We start from the raw sequence: 17454 nt of genomic DNA on the forward strand, positions 1-17454 counted from the left end.
TATGCATATGTATACTCTAGCAAAATTCAACATTCATGTCTTTTACAGTTGAGGTGACTTGTCTTGAGGGATTTTTTGTACATCTATATTATAATATTTCATCTTTGCGTTTAAAGTTTTATGCTAAGTACATACTATTTTTAGCTCCAAATAAGGCAATAAAATAGTGTTTGATATGTTCCGCATGAAGGATGACTTTATCTATAAATGTAATGGACTAATGGCTTGCCTAGAAGAGGAGTCTGATCACCTTTTAATCAATGATTCTGCGATTTATGTAGGATGGGAAATGTTTTTCGTGCACTCCAGCTGGAGCTCAGCACATGGTTGGCAACTTGAGAAGTTTTTGGAGCAGGTGCTTTGTTACAGCCTAGTCCCCTGAGTGTTGTGGGGTTGACTGCTAAAGTGGTCAGGTACGACACGTAGTTTAAGAGACGGCTGCTCAACTGGGACTTTCAAAAGGGCTCAGAGGACTCTATGTACTCAGCAAGGTGCCTCTGCCTTAGTTGTGTCAATGGTGCCTTAAGGCCTGGTTTAACAAAGTAATTAAGCACATACCTAATTTTAAGCACACAAGTAGTCCTGTTGACTTCAATTAAATGCAGAGGAATAATAACAGATAAGAGAGTGAAGGAGCTAGCATTTGCTAAGGGACTTGTAGGCTAAGAATGGGCAGGAGGCGGACTATAGGAGAGTTGCAGGACAGCATGCCTTGAGGGAGAGAGAAGGTAGCGGTCTGAAGAAGAGTATTTCTAGGGGTATGATACATAGGGTAGAGACTATGCCAACTACTGGCTGCAGAATCACATTCAACCATGCTATGAACCGTATTTTTGAAGCAAGTAAGGGAAAAAAGGAGGCCTATCTGGCTAGCCTTAGCTCAGAGACATAGAAGACACCAAAACCCTCCGCAAAAGGTCAATAAGCTAAAGGAAACCTTCCAACACATCATGGAGGCACAGGTTGTCCAGGAGTAAACGCTCACCCTGGAAGATAACATATACTCACGTGATGAGCTCTGGGTAGGCCTGGAGAGTGAAGCACAAAGGATGTGCTGTCAGTCCCCATCAGGATCATTACTACCCTGGGTATTCCAGAGGATAATCACAGACTCACATGTATAAGCCAATCTAATCCCTCATTCTACCTCTGGCACTTTCTAAATGCCATGGTGACAAGGACTAGAAGATAACCTGTGAAATTGGGACATGGAAACAAGTTTGAGGGGCTGTACACTCATCAGTCTTCTACAGAAAAATCTACAGAGTTATGTCAGTGATGCTGACATAACTCTGGGCCTCGGCTTTACAGCATTAAGAAGGACAGAATTTAAAAATGGAGAATTCGGAGTGTCAAGATGTTAATATTGGGAAATGTTGATATAGTTTATGTTATGTAGCAATCACCCTTGAGGAGCAAGGTATATATAGAGGGACACTGACCAGAGCATACAGATATGTGGCAATGTTGCTACATGAAGTGACAGAAACACTCACATAGTCCTGGTGTGATCATTAATATGGTGTCCAGAGCTCAAATTTCCTTAATGGTGGACATAGGAATGATTTGTAGGACTTATCTATCCCATAAGGTTTGCATAGGAACTCCACAAATACAGTGCTACTGCCAGTGCTACCCATCTAACAGGCTGATGAGGGAGGCGGCCATGGACCTGCATTCACCTCAGCACCTCTAGTCGATGGAAGAATGGCGCACAAGCTGACAGTAGCTCCCCCTACTTCAAGTCACTCAACAGCAACACCTGTTGGCTGATCTGACTGACAGGATGAGGTAGGAATTCAGCTCAGCCTTTGTTGCTCTGAAACAGTGGCTACACAGACCACATATGCAGTTTATAGTGAGGGAAAGGAAAAAAAGGCTCCATGATCTCAACAGGGTTTCACCCCACCTGCTATTTAAAAAGGTCAAATCCTATAGGTAGAGCCCTACCAAATTCACAGTCCACATTGGTCAATTTCATGGTCAGAGGAATTTAAAAATTGTAAATGTTCTGATTTCAGCTATTTAAATCTGAAATTTTACACTGTTGTAATTGTAGGGGTCCTGACCCAAAGAGGAGTTGTGGGGGGTCGCGGTAATGCTACCCTTACTTCTGCGTTGCTGCTGGCGGCAGCGCTGCCTTTAGAGCTGGGGACCTGGAGAGCAGTGGCTGCTGGCCAGGATCCCAGCTCTGAAGGCAGAGCTGCCGCCAGCAGCAGCACAGAAGGAAGGATGGCCTGGTATGGTATTGCCACCTTCACTTCTGTGCTGCTGCCTGCAAAGCTGGGCCCTCACTCAGCAGCCGCCACTCTCCAGCCGCCCGGCTCTGAAGGCAGCAGTGCGGAAGTAAGGATAGCATCGTTTGGTCTTGCCCTCCTTATTCTGTGCTACTGCTGGCAGGGCGCCCAGCTCTGAAGACAGCACAAAAGTAAGGGTGTCTATACTGCAACCCCCCTAAAATAATCTTGCGATCCCCCTGCAACTTCCTTTTGGATCAGGACCCCTAATTTGAGAAACACTGTTCTCCCCCCGCGAAATCTGCATAGTATAGGGTAAAAGCCCACAAAAACCCAGATTTCAAAGGGGGAGACCAGTTTTCACGGTCCATGATGCGTTTTTCACAGCCGTGAATTTGGTAGGGCGCTACCTATAGCTGTTTTCTCAGACTTATAAAGTCTAGTGCTAGAAGAGAGTGACAAAAATAATCAAATGGATTTTACATAGCTTAATTTTCTGTGAAACACAATACAAAGTAATGTACATAGGTTGCAAGAAATCTAGCTTCCTCCTTTACAAACAGAAAATCATTTATGCTAGGTTTTTATTTCAAGCACACACTAAAATTACTATTCTTCACTAAAGAGGAAAAGGACTGTCTGCCAATCAATCTGACATGCTATTGAAAGACTGGCACTAATAGCTGTGACAAGAGCGAACCTGTTTGAAGCAGAGCTGTTGCTGCTGCTCTTTTTTTTTTTTTTTTTTTTACGTATAGCAGCCATCAAAAATACTGTTTTATCTAGGTAGGATCCCAAGCAATATTCTGCTACAGTAATAGTTTCTAGTTGACTTGAGTATCTATTATAACGACAGATTTTTTATTTTGTTTTTAAAATTACAGCATTTAAAACATATTTTTCTCTTTTGTGGAAATATAAAATATCAATGAAATTGTACCAAGGAAAAACTTAAACATGGCGGCAAACAAGATTATATATCCAAGGCAAGAAATATAGTTCAAGGCAAGAAATACAGTTTTGTATATGCACCCAATCGGCTTCTGTATTTCAACCTGTTAATTAATATGCAGCATATGATTTAATGTTTTTCTGGTTTGATGAATTCAAATACATGAGATGAAATTAAACTGGTTAGTGTAAATTTTCATTATTCAATTCCCCCGCCCCATTTTCCTATTTTTATTTTCAAATGTAACAGTTAGAAAAAGGATGTTAAAGAAAAAGGGAGCAAGAAAAGAAACAAAATGTTAAGAACAGAAACAAAATTGCCAGAACAATAGTGTAATTGTTATGTTATGATATTGTGTGTGTTCAATTCACATTCTGAATAAGACTGCAATTTCCACTTGGTAATCCAGCTATACCTTGATAAAATCACATAATAGATCACACTATAACTTTTAGCAATCAATTTTTCCCCTTAATAATTTGATAAATGTAGCTGTCAAGTGGGATAAAGATCACAATTTTATTTGGGCTTAACTATTTGAACTTTCAGGATTCCATTCATGAATATTGCAACTGTTGCAACTGATAGGATCGCAATTTTGTCCCTTGTTGATGATGTAATCACATTGAAGTTTGCCTGTGTAACCTTGTTTCTCAGAAGCTAAGGAAACTGCAAGAGAAATTTATGTGGGGCACAGAAGCGTACAAAGTTTTGGAAGGCTCACTAGTAATAGCTTAGAAAGAGGTTTCCTATATTTATCAGTGAATGAGACTTCATTGGAAACTTTTCCTTTTATTCATCATACTCTGGAAAGAATTAAAAACACAGCTATAGTACTTTCCCCCTAAACCAAAATAGAAAAGAGCAGGATGAAGGCCTAACGTACTAAACAGATGATTCATTGAACTGCCTTCCCATGAATTTCTGATCTAAGGCGCCAATAATACAGTAGGGACACTGCCAACAAAAAGGCTGCATTTCAGTAGGGTTCTTTTAACATCTTTTTTTAATGAATGTTCTCACGTATTTTATGGAGAATTTAACTACATACTAGAAGGAAAATTATTTTAGGCAAGTATATCTGCAGTCAGACAAAGGGCTTGTCTACATGGGGACACTCATCCAAATTACCTTTTAAAGTGAATTAATTAAACCCCTTTAAACCCCTGTATGAATGCTGTTACTCAGAATTAAAGCGTCCTTAATTCGGTTTAGCTTAATTCACATCCAAATTAATCTTTTTTTAAATATGCTATATGGAGCTTTATGTGCTCAAAGTTCCATACAAATAATTAATCATAATAGCTAAGTAAATTAAACATTCCTGCAGCTATTTTACAGATGGGGAAAAGGAGGCAGAGAGCAAGCTGACACACAGCAAGGATTAGAACTCAGGATCTTCTGACTTTTAAGCCCCCTGCTCATTCTTGGGGATCATGCTGCAAACAAACATAACGACAGGAGAAAAACTCATAGGACCATCATGCTTCCAACCTTCCACTCCTAGGAAAAATCACTGAGAAAGTATTAACAACAAAGTCCCAACAACATGTGACATGTGCCATGACAGCATGGGAGCACTAAAAGACAGCCTCTTTATGACTATGGATAGTGATCACATCTCAGTACTCATACAACTCGACAAGCTTTTGAAACAGTTGTCCACATTTGCATGACACAGCTAGCTGCCCTACAATAGCATCATTCCTCTCTAACAAGCCCAAGAAAATAGCGATAGGGAAACTGTTCCTCTTCCCTCAAAGGAGCATTTTACCTTCACTTTTAATATTTATATGAGACTATTTGGAAAAATGGTGAAATGCTATGGTCTCTGCTGCCAATGATAGACTGGTGACACCAAGATGTACATCTAAGTATTCTTATAAGATGTCACAATGTTTACAAGAGAACAGCTCCTAGATGAAGAAGAAGTGGTTCAAACTGAACCAGGGTAATATCCAGTATTTTCCTGTTCAGAAAGGGAGAAACACTTTGAAAAACAAGCTGGGATACTGTTCCCCCACCGCTTCCATCCAAGCCCTTCTGCTTCCTCCTCCCATATTTGTCAAAATGGTGCAAGGCTTCCTGGTCATCTCATTATTAAACCTGAATGATCATGTAGCATGAGTGATGAAAAATACTTTCCTCTTCCTCCTCCAGGATGCTTGGACATTTCACCCTGTACTCCCAGACAAGCATCTGTCCACAGAGATCCAGGCATTTGTCACCTCCCAACTGGACTTCTGTAATACATTTTTCCTGATGCTGAAGGTTGATGTAATGCAGAAGCTCTAACTTCAGCAGAAAGTGGCCACCTACTTTCTCAATGAGAAATGACTCTAAACAGATCAGCCCGGTGTCTTGGTCTCTCTATTGGCTCTCAGTCCACTTCTGTTACTAATTCAAGGCCTTGGTCCTGATCTTCAAATTCCTTAACAGGTGAGAACCTGATAACATCAGAACTACAATTTTATCCATGGCCCACCAAGATAACTGAACTTCTCTGGGTCAACATGGTTTAAGATGCCCAACACAAAGTATCTGAGAGCAGGAGATAAAAAAATTCTTGATCCAGGGGATGTGGCTGTGGCATGAATTTTCAAAAGAGATTAGATTAACCCACAGTCTAACTGTAGGGCACAGTGCAAGACATTTTTCTTTGATAAGAGTCCTTTTTCCATAACTGAAAGTATTAGACACATAAAAAAACGAAACAAACAAACAAACAAAATCCACCAATGAATACCACTCACTCTCCTTCCCACAAATACTCTTGACACTACAGTGATGTGGACTATAGAAAACTCTAAAATACTTCAATGCATCAGAAACACAAATAACTACAGACCTTTCAAAAGTCTGCCCTTTGACCCCTGCTGATACCAAAGAGAAAGCAGGCTATAATTATCAATCAGTGCAGAAGAGGGCATATATGACTGATGGGAAGCAGTAAAAATCTTCCAAGGGGCTCATGTGGAAGAGAAACATTTTAAACACACACACGCACATGCACACTTTATGAATCTTTGAATCTCTGAATTTTCAGATGGTAAATTGGAGGGCAGGGACTGCCTTTGTTTGTGTTTTGCTGAGAGCATCATTGGCTTGTAAGTAAATAATAAAAAGAATAATATATTCTTTAAAATTTCTTGCTAATAAATATCTACAATACACTTTCAAATTATTAACAAGCACATCTTGGCATGGTGCATATTCTTCCTTAATTCTTCTGGAAGAAGAATGAGGGATATTGCAGACAACCTTTCAGATGTTCTTGTTTGTAATTATTACTGGTAAGCAATAGTAATTAGTTGACGATAAAGCTGGAACTTACTGTGTCCTCAGTTTTTACTTCATCAGTAATACCATTCACAGGAAGGGGATAAAATAAAAGTGCTATACAGTTGTAAAAGGACAGATCAGATTTTTTTCTGGTGCACTGTTAATAAAGAAAATATTGACTATAAGAGTAAGATTATTACTAGCTCATTTAGAATAACATCAAAAGAGGTCTAAATGGCACATTTACCTAACCCATTAGCACTTTTCAGGTGGAACTTGAAACAGCTAATAAGATATCAAAAGTTAGAAGTCAGTGAGTCACTCAGTAAGTGAATCAGAAGTGAGAATGCTATTAACCAAAGAATGTCATCAAAAGAGCCACCACCAGAAAACCCTTAACAAAGAGACTGTTTCATCATGGCTCCAGATCCTTCCATCGGATGATTTTTAATTTGTAATTACAGATCTCTGTGTGTTTCTCAGTTATAACAATGAAAGATCATATTCCTTAAATGAGGAACAAATGATCTTCCCGGTACTGAAAATATTGTCTGCTAGCCTCCCCTAACCTAGTACTAAAGTAGACTTTTTCCCCCTCTGTCTTTGGATAGTTGTAAAATCTATCATCTAGCTATGAATGTGAACCTTTTAGCAAATAAATGCTTATTGTGATTCACTGGATTTCTGCTCACAAAATTCCCAGTGCATAAATACTGCAGATACTAGAGAAAGTGGGCCAGAGAATACTTCAAGAGTAGGCATAAAACACTTTCAGGATTTTATACTACTGCATGATATTATACAGCACCACCCATAGTGAAATTTTCAAAAAAACAAAATTGTATGAAAAACTGTATATAAATAAAATAGTTAAATGATCTGGTTGAAATATAGCATTTGGGTTAACATGGACCATGTTTTAAGTAAATTTGTTTCAGCGATGGACTGGAGTTAAAACAGAATCTTTCATAAGCACATTTTTTTAAAAAAAGGTCTGCTGTTCAAATGCAGGGCCTTTTAAAGACTAAGTAGAAAGGATTAGAGAGAAAAATATTCTCTTTGATTACTACTGCTGTAAGAGGTGTAGGGGTATCTGTTGTGGTTTACTAAGGAATATAGTTGTAAGACTTTGACTGACTTTGTGGCAATTTATGTATTAATTCTTTGAGTTAGGAAGGATTTCAAACATTCCAAGTAGATTGGGCCACCATTTCTCACCCCACCTCACCCCTATGGATGTAGAGATTTCTGCATACAGGGCTAACCCCCACCCATCTCCCCCACTACTGGCCTCTCCCCCACAAGTATGGCTCCTTCAAGACACCCGCTACTATTGACCAAAACCCACCTATAATGTCACACTAGTAGCTATGTGGCGGAGTTTGTTAGAAGTTAGTGTTACTTCACTCAGCATTAACTGCCAATTGAAAATCCAACTGGACGCCTCTACCATCTCCAAGACAAATTGCTGTTGGATTCTATGGGTCCATTTCCTGCTATGTCCCAAATGTGCCCTGCAGCTCTAATACTGCTGAGCTCTGGCAGAGGGGCTTCTGAGGGGTCCCAGGACGTGCAGTATAATGATATGAACCTGGTACTTCTCCCTTTCCTCACAAGCGAGGTCCATGACTTCTAGTTCCATTATACTCAAAGCAGCAGAGGGGATGATTTTGCCCTTATAAAACAGCATTAGAACAAATGAAAGAGAAATACAGTCAAGTGAAACTAGGAGAAAAAATTGGTTTACGAGACACGTATACTCAAATTATCCTAAAGGGCTTTCTAAAGTAATGAAATATTGCTATTGTGGTTTCTCTGCAGGCAAATACAACAACCAGTAAGTGATCAATAACATGAATTGGACACTGACACAAGTGTTATTTTGGCAAGGATTGTTAGCCTATTCTTTTGACCAAATCTTGTGAAATTTTTAACTCTCAAATGGACAGCCATCAGAAATGGGTCAAAAAAGCTTGATTCAGCATCTGACCTGAAGGTTTGGTGGCACCTGTAAGCTCTCATGAAACTGGCACTTTCCAGAAGGACAGCATGGCAACATACATGAAGTCACAGACAATTTCTAGAGATGATTGTTCTGCAAATGATATTGCGGCACAGTTGTTCTGTGTACCAATTCTGAAACAGACATTACTTAACAACACATAATTCTTACTAGTCACTGGTACATTTACACAATATCCTACTATGTCTCTAGCACTACGGGGTTTCCCCAGTACAAGAAATAGAGAACCATTGGTACAAAACATATTTATGACAATTTTCTCCCTATTGCTAAGACAATCAGGGTGAAGAGCCTCAGCACAGTATGCAGCAATGAATAATTCACTCACATATACATACACTGCTGCATAGACAGTAGGCGAAGTTAGAAAGTTTCTACAGTTTTGAAAGCTTGTATAGGTTCTACCAATATTTCTCCATTACATGTATAAAGAATCTCTCTCAAACTGGTAAAAGCATTCAAAATGGAAGAAAATGTGTTATGTGTGACCACTATAATAAGAGATTATAATTTCTGGATATAAGCTTCAAGTCCAATATTCATTTCCTATTATGTGAAACATGATCTCTTGTCTGACATATGTGAAATTGGTATTCAGCCAAATGGACTTTTGTTTGCACATCCAGGTTTTATCTAATACGTGCTGAAATGACATGATGAGTGGTTCCAGAATGGGCTAGAATACTTGACAAATGGAAAGACATAGCACAATTAAGCATACTGCCTCCATTCACAAAACGATGCAGTTGTTTAGAACATAGTAAGATTTTTTAAAATGTTGGGTGACTGCACATAAAGGTGCCAAGTGAAAGTTTTGTAACTTGTTACTTTGCATACAAGTTCCTAAGCTCTCCCTAATACTGGTGGGTGGTGTTACACACAGTCTTTAGGTGTGGAGGAGTCTTTCTAGAAAACTTTTCTTGACTGAATTTGGCCCCAAAAGGCTTTTACTTAACACAAGCACTTCAGTAGAAGCCCCATATCTGTATCACAGGCAGAATTTAGCCCTAGTAACCTCCTTTTCTCTAGCTGCCCTGACTCTCCCCTCTTTCCAACATTCAGCAACTAAGCTGTTTTTCACACTGCTCTGACTGCTCTCCCCCACCTATGACTGCCAAGTTCTCTGGCTCTTTCCAAATTGAAATCCAACTCCTTATCCTCGTGTTCAAGCTCTGACCCAGACTACATCTCTTCTTCTATTGCTCCTCATCTCTGCCACTCATTTTGATCTTTGTACCCTTTTTCTTGCTGCTCCCTACCCTTGGAAAGTCCCAACCGTCTTCTTCCTGTGTATCAGGCATCCTCACTGTCCTCCTTCAAATCCCTCTGCAAAACCCACTTTTTTGGTTTGCTTTCTTCCATTCTTGTGCTCTCTACTCCTTGTCCTACCTCAATCTCCAACTTAAAACTTCCAGAAAGTATCTGATTTGCTCATTATTTCTATACCTCACATTATTTTTATTTGTTTAGCTCTTTCCCCTGCTTGTTCTTGTTCTTTCTTTTATTTATTTTTATATTCTGTTGGTATTTAATTTTGAAAGTAAACTCTTTGGAATAAGGGGCCATGTGTAGTTTAAACTCTGTAAAGAACCATGCAAAGTAATGGTTCTATACAAACCATTTAAAAATAAATAATAATAACTTATAGAAGACAAAGCACAGAAAATCTTAATTCACATTTGTGTGCGAGTCCCTTGATGTCCTTCATATAGACCATGATCCAGCAAAGCTGCATGACTTTAAGTACACGAGTATCTCATTAACTTCAATGGGACTACTCACATACTTAAAGTTTAAGCAGCTGCTTGTGTATTTGCTGGATCAGGGCCACAGAACCCCAGTGCAGTGCTATGCACACAGCATATCAGCATTTTTTGTCTTAGCAACTTGTAGTATATAGTAACTTTCTTTACGTGTTTTTTTTTTTTGAGGGGCACAGAAAATGATACTTTCATTTAGGGTAGTGAAGGACCAGAATGCACTCTGACACTAACACGCAACACAAAGGTAGGTAGAAGCACTAAGAGGAAAAGCAGACTGTGGTGTAGCTCTGTTACACATCTTATGAAACCAACAACATCCTATTCTTTTTAATTCTAGCAGCTTCTTGTTCACATAATACTAACAAAGTCTGCTTCTCTGCTGTTATACTGTATAGTGTTAAGTATTCAGCTGATTTTTGTGAACTCTCAGGAGTTTTGAAATACTGTATTAATTTAGCACCTCATTTCCTTATGTCGTTATGTTGTTTCACCTTTTTTTCTTAATAAGAACACAAAATATAAACAATACTTTTTCTACATGAATTAATCCAGGTTTCAAAGCTGGCCATCTAAACTGGATGGGAATATCTCCCATTTACACATGTAAACACAGAATGTGTGTGTGAAATGCAGATGGGTCTCAATACTAAATACGTCACCTTCATCCCTTGAAGTGGATTGAGGCCATTTTAAAATCATGCTTTTCTTCAGAATAAATGATAGCAACATAAAGGACCCAGAACTCCGATTTCAATCATTTAAGGGTGCTCATTTAGAAAAGTGACACATTTGTATACATACAGGAGAATAGTCTTACCAGCATGCAAGTAAGCTAGATCAGGGTTTTCAATGTCAGGATGCAGCTCCTTCAGGTGGTTGCGAAATTCCACTGGGACATTGGTTCCATAGTCACATTTGGGGCAGTTATACATTTTTACTCCTTCATGCTTTCCTGTGTGTAAGATATGCTTACGGATATTTTCAGCGCAGTTAGACCTAAAAGGTGAAAAAAAAGAAAGAGTTAAATTATATTATATACGTACACATATGTAAGAAGGAAGGCCATCCAACAGTATTCAGGCACTGAAAATTAAATCCTGCTGTTATGATGGAGAGACAGTAGGGTCTCTACAGTTAAGGTAGTAACTAGTAACATTTTATGCCAGATCCTGACATACTCTTAACTTGCACAGAAAACATGTCTTCCAGCTGAAATCTCTGAAAGTGTGGAAGTTCCCGTTTAATTATGAATCTGGAAGATTAAGAATTTTACAAAATGAATAGTTTTTTTTCACCTTTGCAAAAGTCTTCTAATATTTTTGGGGTGTGTGAGTGGGGAACATAATAGCTACAAAACTCCTTAACCTAGCAAAACTGATATTATTTGTTTGGCTTTTTTGAGCACCATGCCTTTAACTAGGGTCTAGGTGCAGGTAAGCATTGATGCTTATATTTAAAAGTTCACATGGAGTTCACATGAACCTTTACTACTAAGTTCATAGACCCCATTAGAGTCTTTGCAACTGATTTTGTAAGGATAGTCCATTAACTCCTGCAGAGCTTATAAACTCTACATAGTGATCTTGGGAGAGGGGAGAGGTTGTGTGTGTCAACTTTTCAAAGGCGTGCATGCCTAACTTTTGCATGTGCGTGCACACACACACACACACACACACGCCCTGATTTAAATCAGGGTTTGTCTGCCCACACAGGAGTTGGAATGTACAGAAGCCAGAGATGCGCCATTCATTTCACACACTTGAAAAATTTGGGCTCAAGGGTTTTTAACGTCATTTCCAAAAAAGAGTGATAAAAGGTTGCAGTAATAATGAATTTATATCCAAAAAAGTTTACCAAAATTCTCACCCCAAGTTTATACTTCAATGAGAATTTCCTGACTATTCAGTATGTATGAATTTAAAACAAAAAAACTACAACATCCTAGAAAGGTTTGTTAATAGAAGTAAATGATATACGTTACCTGTATCAAAGCAAGGAATATAAGTGCTTCCATTTATTTCTGTTTGGGAATACTTTATTAATACTATAGACTCTATTTTCCCCTACATATTCTACGTGTCAGCAATTAAAGGACACTAACTTTACTCAAAAGTTAAATGGAAATCGTACAAAATAAGTTTCAAATGTGAATGGAAAAGAAAATATACAAATAAACAACATTTAAAATAAAAGTTCTAATAAAATGAGAATATAGTTCATGACACTAAAGGTGACATTCAGACCAAACTTGCCTATGGGGGAGCTTTGAGAATCTGGGCACCTATATGGAAACTAACTGTTCCCTTAGATGAACTCTAAGGCATTATGTAAAAATTGTTCTTTCGATACCTTGAAAATATTTCTGTGAAATATGAAAACTCTACAGAAACCTTAGAGTTGTGAAGGAAATACAGTCTGCTCAAGCTGTGTGCATGGGCAGTGCTATATTATTTGATCTCTGAACTTGTTCAAACCACTGTAAACTGTGCCACCTTAAAGTCTCATTTGTTTAACCATGATTAAAAATTCTGTGACTGAACATAGCAATGTGCTGATCAACTTATCAATTGAAATGTTTGTCTATGTGTTGAGCACAGAAAGGCCTAATCATAAATTAGGAATAAGAGATCATAAGACATTACAAATGGTTTCCCTTATTAGTTTGCAATGCAGGGATTGTGCTAATAAAATAACCCATGAAGGTGACAACTCGCAAATCCAGGCACTTTTGAAGCCAAGTAATACCCTTAAATATGACATGACAATAATGTACTGCATATAAAATGTTTTTTTAATTATTCACTGTGCCTTGACTGCCTGTTCCATTATCAGTCTTGTCCCTAGTGCTTGGAAAATACATTATTCCATATCTGACATACAAAACACCAAACATTGTATTTCATATTATACTTACGGAATTTAAATCAAATGACTGTACTTAGAAGTCTGTGACTTTAAGAAGTACTGTATCTGCACTAAAATGGTGGCATTATAAACATTTAGCTAAATATTATAGTGTTGCAATAGTGATGATAGTTAAACAGCTGACAGGCTTTGTGTTATAAACTCCACTTTCAGGAGTTTATAAACTCTGAGATAAAGATTCCCTTTATATTGAAATTTGGCAATGAAGAACTTAGCCCAGAAGGAATTCTTCTGCTTCAAAAACTTGAATAAAGTCAGACTTTGGGTTTTTAGTTCAGCTCTTGAGTTATATCAGCCAAATAAATAAACACGGCTTTTAAGAGACTGGTCTGCATTCCAGTAACACTAACATAGAAGTTATTTATGTTAAATTATTATCATTATTCCTTAATATGAACAAGTGTGTTTTTGTCTATATAAGTTATTTCCTATTTTTAATGAATTATGTATATGTGGCAATTTTTGACTGGGCATTCACAGAATGGATATTCCTGGTAGAGAGTGAAGTAGTTATGTGAAAATGCTGCCATACAGGAGTGGAGTGGAAACTTTCCCTCTCTCCTTTCTTCCACGCAATGAGTGCTGCTACAGGGCATGGACAGGGGCAGATGAAATGTTTCCCCAACCCTATTACAATGTTAGGGCATTGTGGGTATTGTTTGGAATCTTCACCTGCCCAAGATTGCTGCAGGTGATGATGAGCAGGGAGATGGAGCCTTTTCCTCAAGTTAGGCTGCAGATGGAGGGAGAATGGTCCCACTTGTATAAGTCATGTACAGTGGTACAGACACTGTAAGTCAGTAGCTGCCAACAGTTCCATAGTGGTATCTCAACCACCACAATTATCTTTTTGTTCATAGGAAAGGAAAATACTGTGGTAAATGTTTTGGAGTAAAGGATGACATTTAAATAGTGGTCAGATTGCCTGAAGTTTTCTTGATCGTTTACTTTTTATCCTTCCCTATGTCACTGAAATCCATCCTTTCCTCTCTACCTTTACTTCTAAAAGCCTAGTCCATATCTCAGTCTTTTCTTTTTTGTGGCCAACTGTTTGAACGTGAAAAGTGGGAAGTATTATTCTCACCCCTTTGTTTGTCATCCCATCCTATCCTCCATCCCAGCCAAAATACTGCTACTAGAGTCTCCTACCTTTCCTAGCAGGTCATTCCTCTTCCTTGAATCTCTTCACTAGCTTCCCATCTTTTACTACCACACCAAGAAAAAGCTAGTACTCTCTAATTTCCCCTTTCTAGTATCTCTGCTCTCAAGTATTTCTCTCACACTCGCACCATACACGCCACCCTGTCCTCCACCCCTAAGTGCTACCATTGACTTCTACTCTTCACTTCACATCTTCTATTCTGTCCTTATGCCTTATGTCGTCCACTTCTTGTTCACTACGAGCCACATTCTTAAACTGAGGTGCCTAAACCCACATTATATAATCTCTATACCTATATGCAGATTTTTAGGTACCTAACTAGGGGTCAGAGATTCAGTTATCCAAAGGTGCCTAAATGTCAATTTAGGCACCTAACTCCAGATACAAAATTGTGAAATAGGGCTTTATGTGCCCTTCCTCATCGCTAAGTCCTTTTTAAAAGCCACTTATTTTGAAGAGGCCTTCCAGTGTTGATCACCATACTGCCGTTGTACCCTCAACATGTTGTGTTTGATTTTTTTGTCCCATACAGTGTATTTGTCTGCCAGAATTTTAGACTGTTATTTTTTGGGGCAGTGCTTTTTGTGTGTGTTTGTAAAATATCATGTATATTTATGGTTCTATATAAATAATAAACATTAACACAAAGAAGAGACTTGTAGAGTTGGCAGAAGAGAACTGTAGACTGTTCCAGCAGGGTGGGCTCAAAGACACTAAGCCAACAGACAAGCTATTTCTTTGATCTTATCACACTGTATTATAGCAGGGGTTCTCAAACTGGGATCCCTCAGGGGGTCACGAGGCTATTACATGAGGGATCCCGAGCTGTCAGTCTCCATCCCAAACCCTGCTTTGCCTCTAGCATTTATAATGGTGTTAAATATATTAAAAAGTGCTTTTAACTTATAAGGGGGAGAAGGGTTGCACTCAGAGGCTTGCTATGTGAAAGGGGTCAGCAGTACAAAAGTTTGAGAACCACTGTATTATAGGATATCCCTCAAAAATTTCCTGTGGTTTTAGCCCTGGATTACATTGTAGGCTCACATCATCACTATTTTAACTAACTAATTACTCTCTCACCCCATTTAAAGGGCAAACTTAATATGTAGTTCAAAAATATTCAATTCTACATTTTATGATTAAAGCTAAATTGCTTTGGCCTATATTTTAAAAAGGTATTTAGGTGTTGCTCTGCTCGGCGTTGCAAAGGCTAACTGACTTAGGAGCCTCCGTCATTTGAGACGCTTGGTAGGTCTACACTTAAAACACTGCAGCAGGTGCAGCTGTGCCACTGTAGTGCTTCAATGAGGACACCACTACTCCTACAGGAGAGCTTCTCCCATCGGCTTATTTAATCCACCTCTGCAAGAGGCAGTAACTATGTGGATAGAAGAAGTTCTCACAGTGACATACAGCTATCTACACCAGGGGTTAGGTCAGCATAACTGCATCATGCAGGGTGTGGATTTTTCACATCCTTGAGTGAAGTAGTTATACCAATGTAAGTGTATAGTGTAGACCTGGCCTTAGGCTCCTAAATCAGTTAGGCCTAGCAATGCTGGGTGGAGAAAGACCCAAACACCTTTAAAAATATGGGCCAAAGGGGTTAGTTTCTTCCTTTTGACTTCTACAGCCAGTCAGAGATTACGGAGGTGTCCTTCTTTTTGTTACTTTGTAATCAATCCGGAAAATGTTGATTTTACAGCTAGAAATGAATTACGCCAGACTCCAAAAGGTAGTGGATGGGGATTAGTATTAATAATCAGAAGACTGTTCCTCTTGCTAATAGAAATCTTAAGAGGCATCCTGATACGATTTAAAAGTGACAAAAATTCGACTTTATTAACTCTGGAGTTTAGTTTTCTAAACTTGCCCATCCAGAATGCAAGTTGCACACGCTAATGTTTTTCAAAGATTTTATATGCATGCCTAGATGAATAGTTCACTTCCTCCCACACTCCAAGCATTTTATTCAAATGCTCTGCTAATGAAATACACAGATTACACTCTTCTTTTATGCAGTACCCACCATCTTGAAAAGACACTGCAAACATGCAAATGGAAGGTTTTAGAGGCATGAATGGGACATAATACTTATTACTTCATCCACTAGGACTTAGAGACCATAGCATTTTTCAGGGTTCATATTCTCACAAAAAATGAACTGTTCTTTAAAAGTTTCTCCAGGGTATTTGGCACAAACAGCCTCTTTCTGTACAGGACTGCACATAATCGTAAGTACATCTGTCACTACTTACATCTGAAAAGAAACACAGTGATACAGTAGACTGAGTAAAAAGATTTATTTAAAGTTTCCCCTTTGAGTTAGCATGGGTGAAGTTCACCCTGGTGTAGAGGGCCTGCAGAAGGCCCTCTGCAATACTGAAACCAAGGGTGTCAAATTCATTTCATATGGTAGGCCAGATCCGATATCCTGCTGCTTGGCAGAGCCTCTTAAATTCAACTAAGTGGTTCTACACCTGTACACGAGGTTTTGCTGGACTGCTGTACTGGAGTCTGGACAAGGGGAGTGTGATTTGTACAGTGCACCAATGTGTGGTGCTCTAACTGCTCCGTATGGACTCTGATGGTGCACACTAAATGTTCCTTAGTGCACACTGATGTACACAGTCCTGTATACATGATGCACACTAGCAAGGTCTACTCGCAGAGGTTAGAGCACAACACACTGGTGCCTGAACAAATCACGTCTCCCGTAGTGCAGACTCTGGGGTTGTGTAAACATGTCAGTAGATTCATGGGAAGTCTGGGGGCTGGATGAAACTGTTCTAGTTAGATCCAGCCCATGGGCCATATGTTTGACACCCCTGATTAAACCCTGCAGCACAAGCTACAACAAATAGAAATAGTAAGCAGGATTTTGATCCAGTAGTTAACAAAGTAGCAGATCATTTAAAAATAGACAATTTCTTACAGGAATAACAACCTCAGTGATGGAAATTAAGCAAACTTCTGCTGAAACCTATCTACATTGCCAGAGAATCCTAATCCCATTTACTAGCCAGAAAATAGCCAAATAACAGGAGTCTCACTCAATACTTACAGTAAACACCCAGCCAATTTGGAAAACTCGCTATCATTACCTAACT

At 38.8% G+C, this 17454-nt stretch overlaps 1 protein-coding gene across 1 annotated transcript in view; it reads right to left on the reverse strand.

The window, feature by feature from the left end:
* Positions 1 to 17454, reverse strand: part of ZNF407 (zinc finger protein 407) — a 441403-nt gene that overhangs the window by 123196 nt on the left and 300753 nt on the right. The window contains exon 8 of the mRNA XM_034762507.1: positions 11075 to 11253. Coding sequence (XP_034618398.1) covers positions 11075 to 11253 — 179 coding nt within the window. The remainder of the gene's footprint in view (positions 1 to 11074; positions 11254 to 17454) is intronic.

Source organism: Trachemys scripta, chromosome 2 (assembly GCF_013100865.1).
Source record: "Trachemys scripta elegans isolate TJP31775 chromosome 2, CAS_Tse_1.0, whole genome shotgun sequence".
In the NCBI taxonomy this organism is placed as follows: domain Eukaryota; kingdom Metazoa; phylum Chordata; order Testudines; family Emydidae; genus Trachemys; species Trachemys scripta.